The sequence below is a fragment of the Pongo pygmaeus genome, chromosome 15, assembly GCF_028885625.2.
Source record: "Pongo pygmaeus isolate AG05252 chromosome 15, NHGRI_mPonPyg2-v2.0_pri, whole genome shotgun sequence".
Lineage (NCBI taxonomy): Eukaryota > Metazoa > Chordata > Mammalia > Primates > Hominidae > Pongo > Pongo pygmaeus.
In genome coordinates this window covers 95898609-95918918 of record NC_072388.2, presented here as the reverse complement: position 1 = coordinate 95918918, position 20310 = coordinate 95898609, and the positions used below count along the sequence as shown (strand labels likewise).

General features: G+C 36.1%; 1 protein-coding gene across 8 annotated transcripts in view; it reads right to left on the bottom strand.

The window, feature by feature from the left end:
* Positions 1 to 20310, bottom strand: part of VRK1 (VRK serine/threonine kinase 1) — an 84113-nt gene that overhangs the window by 29724 nt on the left and 34079 nt on the right. For all 8 annotated transcript variants that reach the window (XM_063652060.1, XM_054448540.2, XM_063652059.1 and 5 more), the window contains exons 2-5: positions 18157 to 18321; positions 13967 to 14022; positions 5617 to 5686; positions 4436 to 4523 (exon numbers count right to left, since the gene is read on the bottom strand). In XM_063652060.1, coding sequence (XP_063508130.1) covers positions 4436 to 4523; positions 5617 to 5686; positions 13967 to 14022; positions 18157 to 18316 — 374 coding nt within the window. In that variant the 5' untranslated portion in view covers positions 18317 to 18321. The remainder of the gene's footprint in view (positions 1 to 4435; positions 4524 to 5616; positions 5687 to 13966; positions 14023 to 18156; positions 18322 to 20310) is intronic.

The window sequence follows — 20310 nt, the reverse complement described above, 5'->3', positions numbered from 1 at the left end:
TCATACCCATTTTACAGCAGAAGAAAACTGATAATTTGTCCTCTAGTTTGTGGCAAAATCATGCTTTTAACCACTGCACTACATATTAACTGAAATAAATGTCAGTAGGATACAAAAATCCCATTTATATGTTATAGGCTTCTACGATAACAATATGACAAGTTCAATAGGGAAGGAAGAGTTGACTAACATTAAAAGACAAGATGTTAAACAAGTAACTCAGAATTCTATTCATTTTTGAACTGGAAGAAAATTAGAAAATCATCTTGTCTAAACATCTTTAATAAATAAAATAACTAAGGTCTTTGGAGGTAAAGTGATTTGTCCAAGGTTATAAAATTAGTCAGTGGTGGCCGGGCATGGTAGTTCACGCCAGTAATCTCAGCACTTCGAGAGGCCGAGGCTGGTGGATCACCTAAGGTCAGCAGTTCGAGACCAGCCTGGCCAACATGGTGAAACCCCATCTCTACTAAAAACACAAAAATTAGCCAGGCACGGTGGCAGGAACCTGTAATTCCAGCAACTCGGGAGGCTAAGGCAGGAGAATTGCTTGAACCTGGGAGGCGGAGATTGCAGTGAGCCAAGACTGAGCCACTGCACTCCAGCTGCGCAACAAGAGCAAACTCCATCTCAATTTAAAAAAAAAAAATTAGTGACAAAATATATTCATTCATGTAAGATTTCCTAGCACCTTGGCTTGTAAGATAATAAAGTGAAAATGGTAACTTTGACTTCCTGGTTTCCTTTGTATAAAAGGTTTTGCAAGGTTGAGAGACGAGACCAGGGCACATATACATGTTGGCTTTTACTAAATAGCTGATGTGTAATGATTATAACATAGGATGAGCATCTCAAATCTGAAAATCTGAAATCAGAAGTGCTCCAAAATTAGAAAGTTTTTTTAGTGCCAACAAGATGTTCAAAGGAAATGCTCACTGGAGCATTTTGGATTTCCCATTTTCAGATTTGGGATGCTCAACCAGTAGGTATTAATGCAAATATTCCAAAATCCTTAAGAAATCCCAAATCTAAAATACTTCTGGTGCCAACATTTCAGATAAGGGATACTTAACCTGTAATACACAGGTAACAAAAATACAACCTCTGTAACAGCCTGAAAGGTGGCTAAAACACAACTGCTTAATTCAACATGGGGTCTATTAATAAATTCTGTTACATAGGTCTTTGTTTTTATTCACAAATCACCCTACCACCACTCTTAATAAGCCCTTAATCTTGTCACCATACCTAAATCATAAACATCAACTGAAACATGATTCCACAAATTTCACAGAAACCATTACCACATTCTTCTGGAAAGACGGCTCTACTATTGAGTAGTAAAATGAAAGCTATTTCTAAGTAACTCCTCTAAAGTAAAACCTTTGATGTATACTTTTCTGGAGACTTGGATAAAATGTGCAAGTAAAAGAAAAATATAAATCAGTGTAAAATAATTTAATAATGATAGCAGCTAACTTTGTTCTAAGCCCTACATACATATTAATTCAAATGAGTTACAAGGAAAACTAAGCATGTCTGGCACGGAAGGGAGCTGGAAGAATAATCTACTTTCTATTTCTTTACTTTCTAAGACCTATAATGATTCTTTCTAAGAGCTTCAACCTAAAAAGTAAATCAATGCCTGATATATGACTAATGCCATCTTTTTAAAGGAGACATTTCTAGCAACCTCATTTTATAGAAGAAATGGGCTGGGAGGTAAAGTCATCACTACTAAGTGGTGAGTTGAGACTCAGACTGTGTTCTCATTTGTCACCACACTCTAAGGCACTTCTGATCCACACCAGGGAAGTTCTTCCCAGCAGTGCCCTCGTCAGTCAGCTTACAGAGTCAACCTTGGACCCACTTAGTCCCTGGTCACCTCACAGGAGTCACACAAACAAAAGCCCTGTTTAACTAGTTCTGAACTTTACCATAAAATGGGTGATAAGAATGTATATGGTAAAATGTGATATGACAGTATGGGCTACTTTTAAAAAGACCATCATTCCCAAGCAAAATACCACCACTGACAAACAAAAATCGTAGACAAACAAATGAAACCAATTATAATAATCACAGTGATGATGACTGCAAGAAACATTTCCTCAGTACTTACTCTGTGCCCCTTACAATTTACATGCTTTCAATTCATCTTCACAGTAAATCATAAAGTAAGTACTATTATCCTCAACTCACACATAGGGAAACGAGAGAGACAGAAAGTTAACTAGCCCATGACCACACCTGATGGAGTCAAGTACAATCAATCTAGTGCTAGATTTGTTTGGTGTTTAGGTTTTGCTGCAATATACTGTGCTTGGTTTTTTGTTTTTTTTTTTAAGACGTTTATAATGAAATTATGGAAAGAGGAAAAGGCTGTTATTCCAAGTCTAAAAATGCTCTAGCCCCAGGCACACTTTTCTTCCAATCATCTCTATGAAATGTGGTTTTCATAATGTACTGCTCCTTAGGAATATAACTATTGTATACTGGAGCACACAGTCAAACAGATTTGCTTCCTAGCAAGTCATCCCTAAGGGTTTTTCTTGTCTTACTCCCCTTTAGACAGTCTTTAATTCACCATGTAAACCATTTCCCAAATGCCACTTTCACCACCATGTCACCTCATCCCTTGCTCAAGAGCAAGTGATAGCTTCTGAATACCTACTATACATTGGTTCCAAACTGTTCTTTCCTCTATGGGTCTTCATTATCTGCCACCGACTCCTTCTCCAAGTTTATTTCCTTCTCTCTTACACGCATGCCCTCTTCCTCTGCTAGAGGAAGAAGGCCACTGGGTCATACAGTAGAATAAAAGTCTATCCTGCCTGTGCTCACATTAATCTCCCACTTAAGATGCTATTCTGCCTCCTCAATGATTTTCTGAACCAGTAGGTTTTAACATTTAAGCGATTAAAGACCCCTTTGAGAGCAAAAGCTAACATCTATGTTTTACATATACTCCTGTAGCTTTATACTCAAACATCATTAAGTGGGTAGCTGTTACTCCATTTCACAGATGAGGAAATTGAAGCAAACAATTGCCCAAAGTCACACACATTTTAAGGGGCAAAACAAGGTTTTAAAATTAGGCAGTCTAGCTCTAGAATCCTTGCTCTTAACTAACTTAACTAATCCTTGTTCTATAGTATGTCTCCAGAAAATATTATAAAAACTATAATATATTTTGCTATCCCAGCAAAACCATATAAAATAAAATGTTAAAAGTGACTTCAGGGATCCCCACACTCCCTAAGAGAGGCATGGATCCCAAGTAAACAACACTGGCTGCCTACCCAACTACTTACCCCTCCTCTCAATCTTTTCTAACGGAGCACCAATTTGGTTCCGGCATTCCATCCTTTTCCACATGGATCACTGTGATCACTTTGTCTTTGCCAGTCAATGGTTTAAGTATTGATAAAATTCTGACCAAGAAAACATGAGAGGAAGTCTGCCACAGGGCTCCTGGGAAAGCTTTCTTTGCCAGGAAGGTGAAACTCACAACACACGATAGATACCATTTTCTGCCCTTGGGTACTGTGCCTGCATGTGAAGCCTAGAAATGGAGCAGCCACCTGGCGACCACACAATGGAGAACTAACAGAAAACAAAACCAAGATGAGGAGGGCAAAGGTGCAAGATAAGGACCCTGGGCCCTTGATGACTGCCTGAGTCAAAGTTTTCCTTTACTTGCAGCTGAAATCATCCTAAGCAATATATCCCCAGTTCCAAACTAAATCTGCCCGTCAAGTCTCAGCTACCAAAGCCTTACTCCATGAAGTTCCATTCATTCATTCAAATATGTATCAAGTGCTGCTTATGAACCAAAGTATTAGAGGTTTTCTCCAAATAAACTATCCCAAAGAATTCATTCTCTCCATTCTCTGAACTCCTAAGACACGTCAGTCAGTATTATACAACTTAGCACTTAATTGTTCTCCAATTGTTTCATACATTTTTGTTTCCACTCACCAGCTAGACTAAAACCCTCATAAGGGGTGAGCCTAATCTTGTGTGGGCAGATTATGTAACCAACATGAAATACCAAATGGAATCCTGAAGGGGCTCCCTTTTGCATAAAGAACAGAGGTGTTTCTGTTTGTTTATTTCTAAGGGCAAGGAGGAAAAAAGGCAGGGTGTTTGGCTTTGTTCCTCCTTGTCAGTTAGGTGCCAGTCAGTTGATACTGCTCTGCAGAAGCCCCCTGACTAGAGAGGCACTCCTATTCTAATAAGGCATCATAGCCTGCTGCTATGGAAAGCAGAGGACAGAGATAACATCTTATTCCTCTCTGTCACATACACTCCACATAGTCCAGAGGGAGGCCTAGTAATATTTTAAGTGATCAGTAAATAATTACTGACTAAACCAACTAAATAGTGAATGTTGCAAAAGGGAAGGAGAAAGACAAATCACACATATTTTTACCTTTTTCCATTTTTGTCATGTAGACCAGACCCCCAGTACTTAGGAACACCCAGGTACTTCAGCTTATGGGTACGAATCCATTTCTGAACTACAAATTAAAACAGATCTTTGTGATTTCAATTGTTATACATAAATGATAATTTTTTAAAAAATCATTAAGAACAAAATGTATTTAAACATGCAATAAGAATTCACCTGTATTCATAAAAAAGAAAATGAAGAATACAGTATAACAAATAATGAAAAGCATTTTACGATGAAAACATTTTTATTAACCTACAAAATTGTTATCCTGCTCTTAAAATTGTCTATAAAATGAAAAATCTACAAAAAGCATTTTTTTTTAATCAAAACTACAGTACAGTCATTCCTTTGTTCTAGGGGCTTGGTTCCAGGAACCCCCACCACTCAAGACACCAAAATCCAGATGCTCAAGTCCCTCATATAAAATGGTGTAATATCTGCATATAACCTCCACACATCCTCTTATATACTTTATCTCATCTCTAGATTACTTATAATATGTAATACAATGTAAATGCTATGTCAATAGTTATACTGTACTAGTTTTTTATTTGTATTATTTTTTATTATTGAATTGTTATTTTTTATTGTAGCTTTTTTTTTTTTTCTGGAATATTTTTTATCCTTGGTTGGTTGAGTCTGAGGATGTGGAATCTGAGAATACGGGGGTGGACTAACCTGAAGTTTCAGTTTCTCTCTCTAATTACGTAATGTTTACTTGCTTCTACAGGAAGACCTATTTTTCATACCAATCTAAAAGGTTTTTCTTCCTCAATATAAAAGTCCTCAACCAGGAAATCAAGATCTAAGAGACATGGAAGAAGGACAGAAGGGACCAAAGTGACTAGGAGAGGTTCTGGCTCTCTACCTTGATATCCTGTTCTATTTCATCAATAATTCTCAATGTTTAACAATATTTCCTAAATCATAGGTCATTTATTATTAACTTCATTCTATGTATCTATATAGATAAAATCTTGATGCAACAAACCCATTAAAAGACCAGAATTCTTTCATACAAATCCCATGTAAGTAGAATTTATAAAGCAAAAAAATAACAAAGAGTCATAAAATAAGATACAATGCTCTAGGTCTTGGCTTAAAACAAAAAACTGGTCATTTTAAAAGTGTAAATGTATGTGTACTGTATTTCTTACTTTGCTCTGGTTTTGCAGCTCGTTGGTAGAACTTTAATTCAGTAAAAAGAGGTCCATTGTCACTGGGTTCCTTAAAATATAAGAGTTAATTAGTACTAGCAGTAGTTAAAATTACTGAGATATTTTCAATGAACCTTCAAAAAAGACCAACAAATCTATTTTTCTGTCCAATGTAATTTTGATACTTAAGTTTATAACTATGTTAAGATTAAGTCAAACTCCTTAGAAATGTTCAGAGAAATATTAGTCTATATTTCTTATATTGCTCAAGTTCCATTTCTATAAGTGATAAATTACACAAAATCAGATATATAGCTCAGTCTGCAGAAGTTTAAGAAAAATGTTTAAACTAATTTTCATCTTTATTAAGCTTTCCCTTAAGCAAAGATGAGCAACCATCTTAACTGTATCACCAAGGGGCTACAAGATATTTCTCAGATTTAATAAAATTTCAATACCTAATTTAACCAATTAATACCAAAATCCCATTCCTTTCCTGTTTTCATTACACTTATATCTACTTTATCAGGACTGGCAAAAACAGGCCTTACCACAAAGAAGAGCCCATATTATGCATCTCCTGAACAAGCATGCACTGTCCACTAACCTGCATCCTTCCTTTCTGACACAGATTCCTACATTTGTCAAACCAAACATGGGGCTCATTAACAACTGTTTTCTACCAATGTTATTGACTACATTCATTTTATATTTTTAGAGATATTAACAATTAAAATTATTACTAAAGAGACGTACATTCACAAAAACGCATTTGCACAAACAAGAAATAACAGCCTGTCAGCAGTTTTGCCTTGTTAAATAAATATGTAAGAGTGGAAAAGATCTTATAATTCTGTGGACTTTTTAAATAGTAAATTTCATCTGATTAAAATTAGTATTTATTTAATGTCTGGGATTTTGTGTTGGTCATTATTTATTGGGAATCAAAAAAAAGTTTTTAAAGCAGTGAAAACTTCAAATGAGGAAGCTAACATTTCTAAACCAATTTTAGGGTTGCTTTTCTTTTTAGGAGGTACGAGAAAAAAATTATTTTGGGCAGAATATCTTGGTTAACTGGAGTTCAAAGTTAAATAGAGCATTGGGGGAAGTGAGTAATAAGGCCTACTACCTTAAATGAGTGACAACTTATAGTTTTGGGTTACTAGAGATGACTTTTGCAAGCACTTAAAATATGTTCACCTTTTCTTCACTCAAGATACCCTCAACTGTAAAAAACCACTCCATACTCTCTGCTCTAATTATCTCAGATTTCTTATAATTCAGAAAATAGGAATCCCCAATTAAAGTACTTAGAGGAAGGCCGGGCATGGTGGCTCATGCCTGTCCTGTCATCCCAGCACTTTGGGAGGCCAAGACGGGCGGATCACTTGAGGACAGGAGTTCAAGACCAGCCTGGCCAACATGGTGAAACCCCATCTCTACTAAAAATACAAAAATTATCTGAGCATGGTGGCGAGTACCTGTAATCCCAGCTACTTAGGAGGCTGAGGGAGGAGAATCACTTGAACCCAGGAGGCAGAGGATGCAGTAAGCTGAGATCGTGCCACTGCACTCCACCCTGGGCAACAAAGCAAGATTCTGTCTCAAAAATAAAAATAAAGTACTTAGAGGAAAACGGATTAGCCAATCTGCAGAGTCAGGCAGTTATGAATGAGCATTTAACAGTAAATGGGCAACACACGTTAACACTTGGATCACAACCTGAAAACAAGCTTGCCTTATTTGTTATAGGTAAGTATACTTTTCACCCTTGGAAGACAGTAATATCATGGCTTGGCATGCATCAACTCCTTAAGAAGTAGGAACTAACCAACATACTGAAAGTATGAGTGCTGATTCCTTAACTTATGGACTCAGTACCCAAGTTTCTCTATAACCTATGGCTCCTTTCCTAGCAGCAATAATAGCTTGACACTTGCAAGCATTTGCAAGAGACACTTGCAATGTTTCCAGCCAATGGCTAAGAATAGGTCTTCGGTAGGAATCACAGAATCAGCGTAAGAAAAAGAAATTCAAAAGGAGAAATTCTGGTAAAGTTCCTCTCCAAAGCTTACCTTTGGAATAGCTCATTTATATAATTCAGGTTTGAAAGAGGTTTTCCTAACACAAATCAGTATAAAATTCTGATTTATTCAGTTTCAACCTATGTCATATCAACGTTAACTTTCAAGTTTTCCTTCAGGCAATAATTTATTAAACTTATAATAATGAGAATCAACCATATAAATCAGGCTATTATAATGAAAGCCCACTACAAGGAAGGCTCTCTGAGCTCATTTCATACTTCTTCTAATCCAATAAACTTTCATTATCACAAAATAAAGGAGCTACTTCCTTGGCATTGCACTCTAGCCAAAGCTAGCTATTCCTGTTGAAGAAAATACCTTAACTCATAACTAAAATTTTATTAACATATTTCAAATCTAAAATACTTTGCCAACTCTATAATAGCCAAGATTTAGAAAAGAAATTGGGACTGACATTTTAACTAGAATATCACTAAACGTTTCTTTAAGACTTCTAAGTGTCAAAATGAAGATGACAACAGAAAAAAAATTAAAATGTGATATATTTCAATGGCACCAGCTAAAAGCAACTGGCTGCCATTTAAAAATGAAGCTGTACAAAATTTCTCCTTCCTACCAAAAAATTATGATATATGAATTAAAAATTCAGGTCACTTCTCATAACATCAGTGAGGAAAATCAAACATCAGTCTGCAAACTTCTTTCCAAGGAACTGTGAAATACAGATTCGTATCAGTTCACATCTGAAAAGGACCACAGTACTATGACCTGTTAGGATACCATCTAAAAGCCTGACCTGTGCCTCTAGTTCTGCTACTGACATGACTAAGGGTAAGTGCAATTCAAAGAACTACTAATTTCGTATTAAGCCTGTCAGCAAGAAAACACAAAAGAAAATTTCTTTCTCCTTGCATTATCCAACATTTCTCTCTGCACAGTTACTTTCAAAAATAAAATATAGTGTTTGTCCTGTAGGTCAAGGATTAAGGCCCCAAACAAAACCAGAGACCATCATTTGGTACATGTGAGAACATTTTTAATATGTGCCTAACATCTACCTTGAATGGGTATGTCTTAACTTCACTCCAATGCCAAATAAGAAATTTGTGGGTTAACTATCTGGAGCTGTTTCATAAGGCAGATACATGTACTATCAGCAATAACCAACTTTTTGACAAAGCGTCCACATCAAGTTAGAAACCCTTACCAGCAGCACAGGGTACCTGCAAACCCCTACTGAAAACAAGGATAAAAATGTGCCAGCCACATGATTCCATTTAAAATAATTAAGGTGCTCTGTGTGCCAGATTCTACCAGTGGCTCTCAATCTTGATGCACAAAAGAATCACCTCGGAAGCTTTACTAAAAATACCAATAACCAGGCCCTACACCCAGATTCTGATTATACTCTACAACCAGGATTGAGAACCACTGTGTGATATGCTATTACATTATTAAGTGAAACTTCACATTAGAAAATCAATTTGCCTTTATTTCGTAACATTTGCAAGTTTTTTCTCTAATCATAAAATAATGCTCATTTTAGAAAATATGGAAACATTTTGATGTATTTTCTTCATAAATAGCCATTTTATAAGACAACCTTCATACTATATATAGAACTTTGTATCCTGCTTTTTTAGAAATAATTATAAAACTTCCCCCAAAGAGTAGTATATGTTCTTTGAAAACATGATCTTTAATAGCCCATAATGTTTTAAATGACAAATGTTCATAAACTGTTCTGATTTTAATACCAGAAAGAACTGATACTCATTTTACATGTTTGTTATTTGGTGAAACATTTCAACTATTAATATTATAAAGTTGTAAGAAGGCAAATTATGAGTGGGCCTGCTCTCTATGGTACAGACAAGACAGGAAAGTGAACGACATGAGGAAGTTGAGAGTAAATGAAAAGAGCAGCATAAAGGCAATGAACAATTAATGGCTAAAAAGTATTCAAAAGAATAAATAAAATAAGCATCTAAAGACTGCATAGGGAAAACAAACTTTATTGACAAGGTCCTTATCAGATAACTTAAAATTCAGTTAGAGAGACAGAATAAACACATTAAAAAAACTAAAAACAACTAGTGGCATAAGAAGAACGAAACTGTAAAATAAATGTTAATACAATGAATGCTGTAGGTGTTTATTCAGGAGAGAGTGCTAGGGTAAAAGAAGCAAATAGAAGTTACAAATTTCCCCTTCAAAGGGAAGGAGAAAGTCAGTAATATTACTGTTTTGTTTTATTTTTGGTTTTTTTTTTTTTTTTGAGATAGAGTCTCACTCTGTAGCCCAAGCTGCAGTGCAATGATGCCATCTCAGCTCACTGCAACCTCTGCCTCCCAGTTTCAAGTGATTCTCCTGCCTCAGCCTCCCGAGTAGCTGGGATTACAGGCAGGCACCACCACACCTGGCTAGGGGTTTCACCATGTTGGCCAGGCTGGTCTTGAACTCCTGACCTCATGCGATCCACCCGCCTCAGCCTCTCAAAGTGTTGAGATTACAACCGTAAGCCACCGCGCCTGGTCAGTAGTATTGTTTTATGACATTCTTCTACGATAACTGTAACATCCAAAAAGTTACTAAAATATTAAATGCAAAAGAGAAATCAACTGAGTATCACTGTCCTAACTACAAAGAGAAGAAGTAATAAAGCATAATGGAAACAGAACTAAATTAGGAGACAGGAGATACACAGTCCTGAACTAGGTACTTGGTCTTAAACTTAAAAATATAATTCATTACCTTAAGCATATAGAAAATACTGTTCCTGGCCATGTTTTTTCTTAACCATATAAGTTAAAAAGGCAGTAAAAGTAAAGTTACACTGACTAACAACAGAAATACTTCTAATTACTCACAATAAAGAAGAACAACAGAAATATTTCTAATTACAATAAGGAAGCACATCATTCTAAGATAAAATACAACTTAAGTTCAGAGGCCATTGTGCCATAGCTCATGCCTGTAACCCCATCACTTTAGGAGGCTGAGAGGGAAGGATCACTTGAGCTTAAGAGTTTGACACCAGCCTGGGCAACAAAGCAAGACCTCATCTCTACTAAAAAATCAAAAAAATTAGTCGGGCATGGTGGTGCGTGCCTTTAGTCCCAGCTACTAGAGAGGCTGAGGTGAGAGGATCACTTGAACCCAGGAGATCAAGGCTGCAATGAGCTATAATTGCACCAATGCACTCCAGCCCAGGCAACAGGACGAGACCCTGTCTCAAAAAAAAAAAAAAAAAAAGTTCAAGTTATACAGAACAAAAAAGACATGATTATACACTGTTCCACCTATAAGATATGACACTGGCACACTTTCCTTCCAAGACACAGAAACGGCTATGCCAACTTACTGCAAGGGGTCAGAGGTAACCATATCATTTGAACCTCAATGTTATGAGACGTCAGAAGGAGACTTGCTTTCTTCTCACAACAGAACTCTCAATGAGCCTAAGAAGAAACTCATCTTACCCATAGATTTTAATATTTTAATTTGTATTATCAAAAACAAATGCACACAATATTCTGCAATTAAATACAAATGACCCAATTTAATACTAAGAACTTTAGTTCCTCCGATTCAGCAACAGGCTGAATATTCCAAAAAGAATGTTATTCCATAAATGAAAAAGAAGAAAAATCCACAATGAAAGGCCATCATGAAAAGAGGCAGGAGAAATAAAGTACTGACACAACTTGAAAGGCATCGCTTTGCTTCCGCTGCCCTGCCCAAGGGAATAGCTGGGACCCAGTTAGCCCTCCCACTGCAAACAAAGATAAAAACGGACTTAAAAAAAGAAAATTTCTATTTTCAGAAATTAGACAATGGACAGGACAGGAGGACTGTGACCCCTAAGAGACAGAAAACAAAGTGAGTCCATGGCAGCCCTGGCTTTTTTCCCCTAGAGATCCTAGGAGTAAAATGGAGGAGACTTAAGCCTACAGGGCAAAAGGGGGAAGACCAAACAGAGTGCCAGGTACAGAACTCTGCTACCAAAATCAACAATGAGATTGGAAATTTTAAATTGAGAAACAGTGGGGAAAAAAACGAGACACCAATATCCTTCACGAACAAAGACACAAGAATCCTTAACAAAGTATTCACAAATCAATTCTAGCATTATGTAAAAACTATAATACACCACGACTAAGTGGGGTGTATGTTAAGAATACAAAGTTCAGTCAACACTCAAATATCAATCAATGTAATTGCCACATTAACAGAGTAAAGGAGAAAAATCCTGTGATTCATCTCAGATGTAGAAAAAGCATTCAAAAAATGAATAGGCAAACTATAAACTAGTAGAAAATGTTTAAAACATGTATCTGAAAAAGGAACCGCATCCAGAAAAAAACTCTTACTATTCAATTATAAAAAGCAAAACAACCCAGTTATTTTTAAAAGATAAAAATAAGAGGAAAGGGGCAAAAAGGACAGAAGAGGCACTCCACAAAGGAAAATACATGAATGGCCAATAAGCATGACAAAAAACTGCCCAAAATCATTAGGCATCAAGCACGTGCAAACTGAAACTATAAGTCACATCTGCATACTATCTGTAATGGCTAAAAAACAAATACACACACCTGACAATGCCAAATGTTGAAGAGGCCACAAACAGAACTGTCATATATTATTGGCCAATGTGTAAAAGGGCACAACCATTTTGGAAATCTGCCTAGTACTTTCTTATAAGTTTAAACAGACATCTTCCCTATAAACCAGCAACTCTAAGTATTTATCCAAGAAAAATAAAAACCTGTCTCCATAAAAACACTTGTACAAGAATGTTTATAGACGCTTTACTCATAATACCAAAAACTGGAAACAACCCCAATGTCTATCAAGAGAGCAATAAAATGAAACAAATGATTGATACACCAACAATATGGACGAACCATTAAAACATTATGCTGAGCATAAGAAGTTACAAAACAACATATACTGTTTAATACCATTTACATAACCTTCTGGAACAGGAATAACTCATTCACGGCAAAAAAAAAAAAAAAAGAAAACTCAAGACAAGTGGTTGCCTCCAAGGGTGCAAGGGAGTAGGGTTTTGACTGAATAAGAACATAAGGAATCTTTTTAGTATGATGGAAATGTTCTACATTTTAAGAGGTGAGGATTACACAGGTATATGTGCTTGTCAAAAGTCTTCAAACTGTTCATTTTATATCTATGTATTTCCCCGTAAAAATTATGCCTCAATTTTTTTAAAAAAGTTTAAAAATCACTAAAAACATCCAAAAAAGCTGACTCCTAACTCCTAAGAGATAAAATATAAAAGAGAGTAAAACGAAACAAAATGAAAACCTTCAGAGTAATTCTAATTCCTGAGTTCTGGTTGATATGGTTTGGCTGTGTCCCTACCCAAATCTCATCTTGGATTGTAGCTCCCATAATCCCCATGTGTCGTGGGCGGGACCTGGTGGGAGGTAATTAAATCATGGGGGGCATCCCCTTCATATGTACATCTATCCCATTAGTTCTGTCCCTCTAGAGAACCCTAATACATGTATCCCGTAGGAGAAAAAGTAAGGGAGGAGTTATATGTTAATTTGCCCAGATAATACATCCTGTTGGTTCTTCTATTTAACCAAAACATATTCTTCACATGTATCAAGTAACTTTGAAGAAGGAGAGTAACAAATGTTGGTAAGCAAAAAGGTACATAATTGACTTAAAAAATAGTAAAATGTCTTCTAGTTCGCCAACATATAAATGGATCTGGCTGTTAGAAGTATGCTTATGTCAGATAGGATGTTGCCAATCTTCACACATTACAAACTAATTTCAACATTATTATAGCAAAAAAGGCCCAACAATCACAATAAAATAAATAATTTAATTTACTAAAATGCAAGAAAAGAAAATTGGGAATAAACAGAAAAAATTGACCAAGTAGAAGTCCAGAAGCAAATGCAAAATAAAATACAATAAAATTATATTAAATTAGTATAGTCTTATAGGATATAAATATAAAAAGTATCCGTAAAAGTAGATGAAATTTCTTAAATGAGCTGAATATTTTTATTCCACATCTGCATGCCTCTATGCTTTCATTCATTTACCCCCGAATACCAGTGTCACTTTATTTCGAGAGGAACTTTTCACACTCAAATGATTTAAAACTATAAACCTACTTTTGTGTCTTATTAAATATTTTTTAAGTTATTAAAAATGTAGTATCTTATGGTTTAATTAATTCTAGTTAATCAAAAAAGGCATTTTACAAAATACTACACCAAATCAACAGAAAACAAATTAGCTAAAATATTTCTTACCACTTTTACAACACAAGGTGCATCACTGCCAACTGACTCTGAAGAATTCATATCAGCTGTTTAAAAAATAAAATATTTAATATCAGAACAAGTAATATTATAAATATATTAATATTTAGGTTTGTATATCTGTAACCCCTTGATAGAATACACTTCAGTTCCCAAGTATGTGTTTCAGGATATCATTACAGTACATTTCATAAATTTTAAGACTTTTATTCATGTTTTAACATATCTGAATTTAGAATGCATCTTACAATTTCTGGTTTCTTCTATACGATTATCAATTACATATGGGAAACTGAGTTAAATAAGTTAAAGATTTCTTTAATTCAAAAGTACTAATGGCCTTTGATATGCTAATGGATATTATGAATTCCCCAGAGGATAAGTAATACATTTCTTAAATTTAATGAACTATGAAATTCTTTTAAGAGGAGAGGAGCATCTAAAGAGTAAGAAATGAGGGGGCTTAAGTTCTAAAAAGCACTAGCTTAGGAAAAACTCATCTGGACCAATAGTTCAGGATGTTGGCACTAGAACTTTCAACTACCATCAGAATAATTTTAATGTGGCTATCATTTTATTTCATGCAAATAAAGAAGTACAGTTGCCCCAGAATACTGAGTTAGAAATATAAGGTTGCCCATATTCATTAAACAGATATTTACCAAGTACATACTAAATGTCAGTTTCTAGGAAATAGAGATTTAGCAATGAACAGGAAAAAATCCTTACTCCTACAAAGCCACCACTTCAGTGGTAAGACGCAGACCAGAAATAAAATACAAAGTACATTTGACAGTGTGAAGTGCTATAGAGGACAAATTAAGCAGGAAAGAAACGTAAGCAGTGTGGCCACACGGTAAGAGGGATCTAAACCTTACTGACAAGGTGTTACTTGAGCAGTGGCCTGAGAGCAGGGAGGCAAAAAGCCATGTATGTATCTTAGTGAAGAGCACCCCAGGGAGAACAGCACCAAGACCCTGATGTGGACTGAGCACAGTGGCTCACACTTGTAATCCCAGCACTTTGGGAGGCCAAGGCAGGTGGATCACCTGAGGTCAGGGGTTCCGAGACCAGCCTGGCCAACAAGGTGAAACCCCATCTCTACTTAAAATACAAAAATTAGCTGGGCATGGTGGTGGCACGCACCTGTAGTCCCAGCTACTCGGGAGGCTGAGGTGGGAGAATCACTTGAACCTGAAAGGCAGAAGTAGCAGTGAGCCAAGATCACGCCACTGCACTCCAGTCTGGGCAACAGAGCGAGACTCCATCTCAAAAAAAAAAAAAACAAAAAAGACCCTGATGTAGGAGTGTGCTTGACATGTTTGGAAAACAAGGAGGCAAAAGTAGCTGGGGGAAACTACGTGAGGCGGAAGAGGAGAGACAGATCAGAAAGCAGCAGGGAACAAACACGATGGGCTTAACAGGTAACATAAAGGTTTTGGCTGTCACTATGAATGAGATGGGGAGCCACTGGAAGAGGGTTAGCAAAATCAGACTGTGGTAACAAAGACTTCTTTGGGCTGCTTTGTGGAGAATGGAGTATAGGGGCAAGGGGCAGAAGCAGGCAGATCAGTTAAGAGGCTATACCAATAGTCTAAGTATATGGATTATACCTCAGTAAAGCTACTAAAAATTTTTCAAAGGCTTGGTACAAAAACAATGTAAAATAAAATATATTAAAAAAATTTTTAAAGCATCATTTACAAAGATCAAGAGCCAAAGGGCAGCAAGACGGCTGAAGCACAGACTTTGAGGAGATAAAAGGGATGAAGATAAACGTTGTATAAGAAGGGACTTGTATGTCACTCTTTAAAAGTCTGGCACCTTATTTGAAGGACACTGGGGAGTCATCAGAGAGGTTTAAACAGGATGATCAGATTTATCTGATCAGTATACTTGGTCATAAAAGCCATACTGAAAAAAACGGTGTGCAAGGCAGCAAGACTGGGACAGAGAAGATTCAGTGCTACAGTCAGAGTCCAGACAAGACATGATAATGACCTGACCAGGACAGTGGCTGCAAAGATGGAGAGAAATGAATGGATCTGAGAAGTCACCCAGGTAAAGCAATAGGACTAGAAAAGGAACTACGATATTAGTGAAGGAATGCTCAAGAATGCCTTCCCAGTTTCTGGCTTCAAGGCTGTCATTCATTGAGACAATCCTCATGACAGGATCAGGAGACAAAAGATGATGATACAAGTTTTAGAAATGCCTGTGGAACATCTAAGTAGAGATCCCTTACAGGCCAGTGGCTACGGGCCTGGACTCAGGAAATCAAGTCCTAGGCTACAGATAAAAGACAGGGAAATCAACGGTAAAGAGACAGCGGGAGAAGGCTGATATCACTCAGAAAGAATATACAGAATAAAAAGTGAACCTAAGAAGAAAAGCTGGAGCACACAGAAGTGCCTATAAAGATGACCAAGTACAGCCAGAAAGGCAGAAAGAAAACTAGGGAAAAGGTATGCTATCATAAAAGATAATGGAAGCAATAGTTATGAGAAACAAAGATAAACAGTATCAAATGCTACAGAAAAGAAAATGCAAAGAAAATTCAAAAGCAATCTTTTTAATTCATTAACAAACTGCTGATGATCTTGAATCTGGCTGTTTCAGTGTATCACAGAGACAGAGACTGGAGGCGACAATACTCAAGCAAGTGCCTCCTTTTACAGATTAGTCATCCCAACCTTACAAAAGTAAAGTTTTATTACAGAGGTCAAATCATTGCCTATTAAAAATACTATTAGATGGCACCTTTTGATGATAAATACAGATAAAACAGATGAGACATACACGAGGCAAGTTTTAACTTTGCAAAAGGTTACAAAAGTAAATTAATGTAAAATGAAGAACCTATTTTTTTAGAGACAGGTTTCTATTAATACCGGATGGCATAAGTCCACATATCCTGTAGTAAAGACAGCTTATCTCATCTACCATCTCTCCTCAATCACAAGATCAAAAATATATACCTGGCTAATACAGCCACTACTCTTTAATGGTTTACAAGGATTTTTGCCATAAATCAGAGATACAGCCTAGTTCACTGGAATGGGTTTGGCTCTAAACAAAACCAGAGAATCAACATATATTTCACAAAAGGGTGCCACTGGCCGACAGGAATCATATGCATAAAATATGATAAAGCATTAGATTTCAAGCTATGTTTCATAAAGATAGCTCCAGAAACTGCAACTGACCAAGGGCAGCCCACTGCTCCTGGAGCAGGTGAAGTGGGACTCCTCTTGAGTAAGACCAGTGATCTTTTACCTACCAGTGGTTCTCAAACTTTAGCATGCATCAGAATCACCTTGAACAAACACTGCTGGGCCCTCTCCCTGCAGTTTCTGATTCGTAGTCTGAGGTAAGGCTCAAAAATCTGCAGGTCTAACAAGTTCCCAAGTGACACTAATCTATGTTGTATTATTAGTATTCCGAGTAAGATATTGCTAAAAATAAAATTTTATAAACCTCCATGGCAGAAATTAATTAATTAATCTGAGATTAGAAGTAGAGTGAGAACATAGAATAGAAAAGTTAGAAAAATCAGAAGCAAATATATTTATTGGTGAAGCAGACAGCTTTAGAAGCAATCAGGTAAAATATTTTTTAAGTCCATAATTTAGTTAACCTAACAGAATTTCAGGATTCCACAATGGGTCCCCAAAAATTTCAGAGTAAGTATGCTAGTTATCTGCACATTTAATCAGGCCTAATATGCAGTTTCTAGGTAATTCCGCTAGTTCCAGTATGATGGCTAAGAGGGTTGCACAGAAAGAAAAAAGAAACTCACACTTGTAAAAGATTTGCAAACCTCCAAATCAGACAAACACGGAGGGAATAAATCCCACATAGGTGGAGGTGGGAGGGGAAAGATACGTACATGGGTTTCTTTGGGTCTCAAAAGAGATTAAGATTATATAAGGTATCTTAAAAATCTAAAGTCCTACTGCTCACTAATTATAGTATTACAGCTATTTTTTCCTCCTTTTCTGTTGTGACTGTATTAACAATTTCCACTCCTACGTCAGAGATGCATTTTTGCTTAATCAGAAACTATTAAGTTGACTGCAGATTATTAGGAACATCCTATAACAGCTCATAATTGAGAAACCATTTTCATAAGCAAGCATATAAATCTTTGGATTGATCATCAGAAGCAGTCACACACTTACCAAGATATATACAGCCAAAGCCTCCTTGGCCAATGGGTAATCCTACTTTCCATTCCTTTTTTGCCATGTCAGTTATTATCTCTCCAACTGCAAACTGTTCTGCAAGATGTCTCTTTGCAGAGCTCTGTCTTCCAGCTTGAGCTGCTTTTACACGAGGCATTTTCACTATAACATAAAACAAAGAAACGGTCAGAGTTCTAATCTTAGAAGTGTTCAAAACATTTTTCCCTCAGGAAAACTTCCGTACAGAGATGCTGTTCAAATTCCTACTTACTCCAAAACTTAAAGGATATCTGTTAATTCTGACTTATAATGGCTCAAATCCTATTTGATTATCTCTTAACTTTGGAGAAGAAACAATAAAATCATATATGCAATTATTTTCAAGGAAATAATTAGGTTTAAGTCCAATGGCATAATGATCAACTACAACTAAAAATGCTATTTAACAACAACAAAGAATTGCTCTATGAAGCTGAAAGGGAAAGGTGCATCCAATTAGAATGCACATTTTATAGGAACAAAATGAAGAGTTTATTATAAGGTCAATACCGATATGATAGAACACAGTGCAGAGATTGAAAACATAAGGCAACTGAGCACAAGGGGAAAGGGCAAAGGTTCCTGGGACATGCTAGTAAATGCTTTACACAGGTTCCCATCCATCCTCATGACTCTGTGAAGATTACATTATCATCTCCATTTCGAGGAAATTAAGGCTCAGCAAGCTGGTAAGTGGTGGAACAACAGAAAATTGCACCGGTGACTACCTGGCTCCAAGACCTCACCAACATGCTCCACAATTATGGAAGTCACTGTAAGGAAGGAGCACAACTTTCAAGAGTGACAGGAGAAACTATGGCTTAATCATCTGGGCAAGGCTGGTGACACCCAGAATTCCTAAGCTTCCTTTCTCATTAACTATCCTTTAGGAGATGAATCTTGATTCATTTTTCTCACTGACACATAAGTTTAACATAACATTCAGAGAAAGCAGTGTTTTATTGTGAAAAGAGCACTGACTGGAATCAAAAGACCTGGATTGCAGGTATGACACCAGCTCGTTGGGTAATCTTGATCAAGTCACTTCACACTGTGCTTCAAGTGCCCTCAGGTGTAACTCACTTCGTTGACTGAAGGAACTCAATTTGTACTAGTATGCATGTGAACTTGTGTGTGTTGTGTGATTTCAAACTCTCGGTTCTATAAATATTAATCAAAAAAGATTTAAAATAAGTATTTGTTAGGTTCCACAGTTCCCTAAAAACATACTGGAGATATAGAAAAGAAAGAAGGTTAATAAGAATCATTAAGACAGTATGCAACACTTGAAATGGCTATTCAGATGAAAGAAGTCTGTAGCTCAGTTTTGAGCTCAGTTTTGAGCCTAGATATGCTACATACATACACACTACATTCAACTGGAATTTTTCAGCAACTCACCCACTATCACTCCAAATACACAAACTCCTTATCTGCAAATGTTCCTTATTAATTTATTGGGGACTTTTAAATTGAATTTTTTCCTATAGAATACTAATGCATCTTCGCTGTCTAAATCTTCTCTAAGTTAACAAAAACATCTTCAAAATAAATAAAAGTGTCTGTTATTTCTTCATGTCAATTAGTTCTCTTCATTAATGTGTTTTTAGTCATGGTAAAATCTTGCAAAATGGAATTTCAGTGCCAACCAAGCTAGCCTAGACTCAAAACACCAAGAAAGGTTACTTTTACACCTATGGTAGTAAACCAAATAAACAACTAAAACACATAGTACTTCCAAATATTAAAACAGATGCCCTTCTGAATTTTAACCCACTTTATCAAATCATCAGAGTAATCTCTTATTTGACTGATTCCTTATAGTAATAAAAATAGTTTAAAATGAGTGGACAACATGTTTTTTATCTTTATATATCTCAAAATAGTGACTGGACAATCTTTTGTGTTTTTCTGAAATTCCTTTCCAGAAGTGACAAAAATATCATATTTTAAATGAAATATTCTGGCTCAGCATCCATTCAATGTAAATTGTGATCAATAAAAAGTGATTTTCCTCCAAATAAAGCTGTTTGCTTTTATTTTTAGTTTTATTTCTGTGGCCAACTAATTGAAACTAATTGTAATAATTAATTAAGGCTTGGAATGACTTTC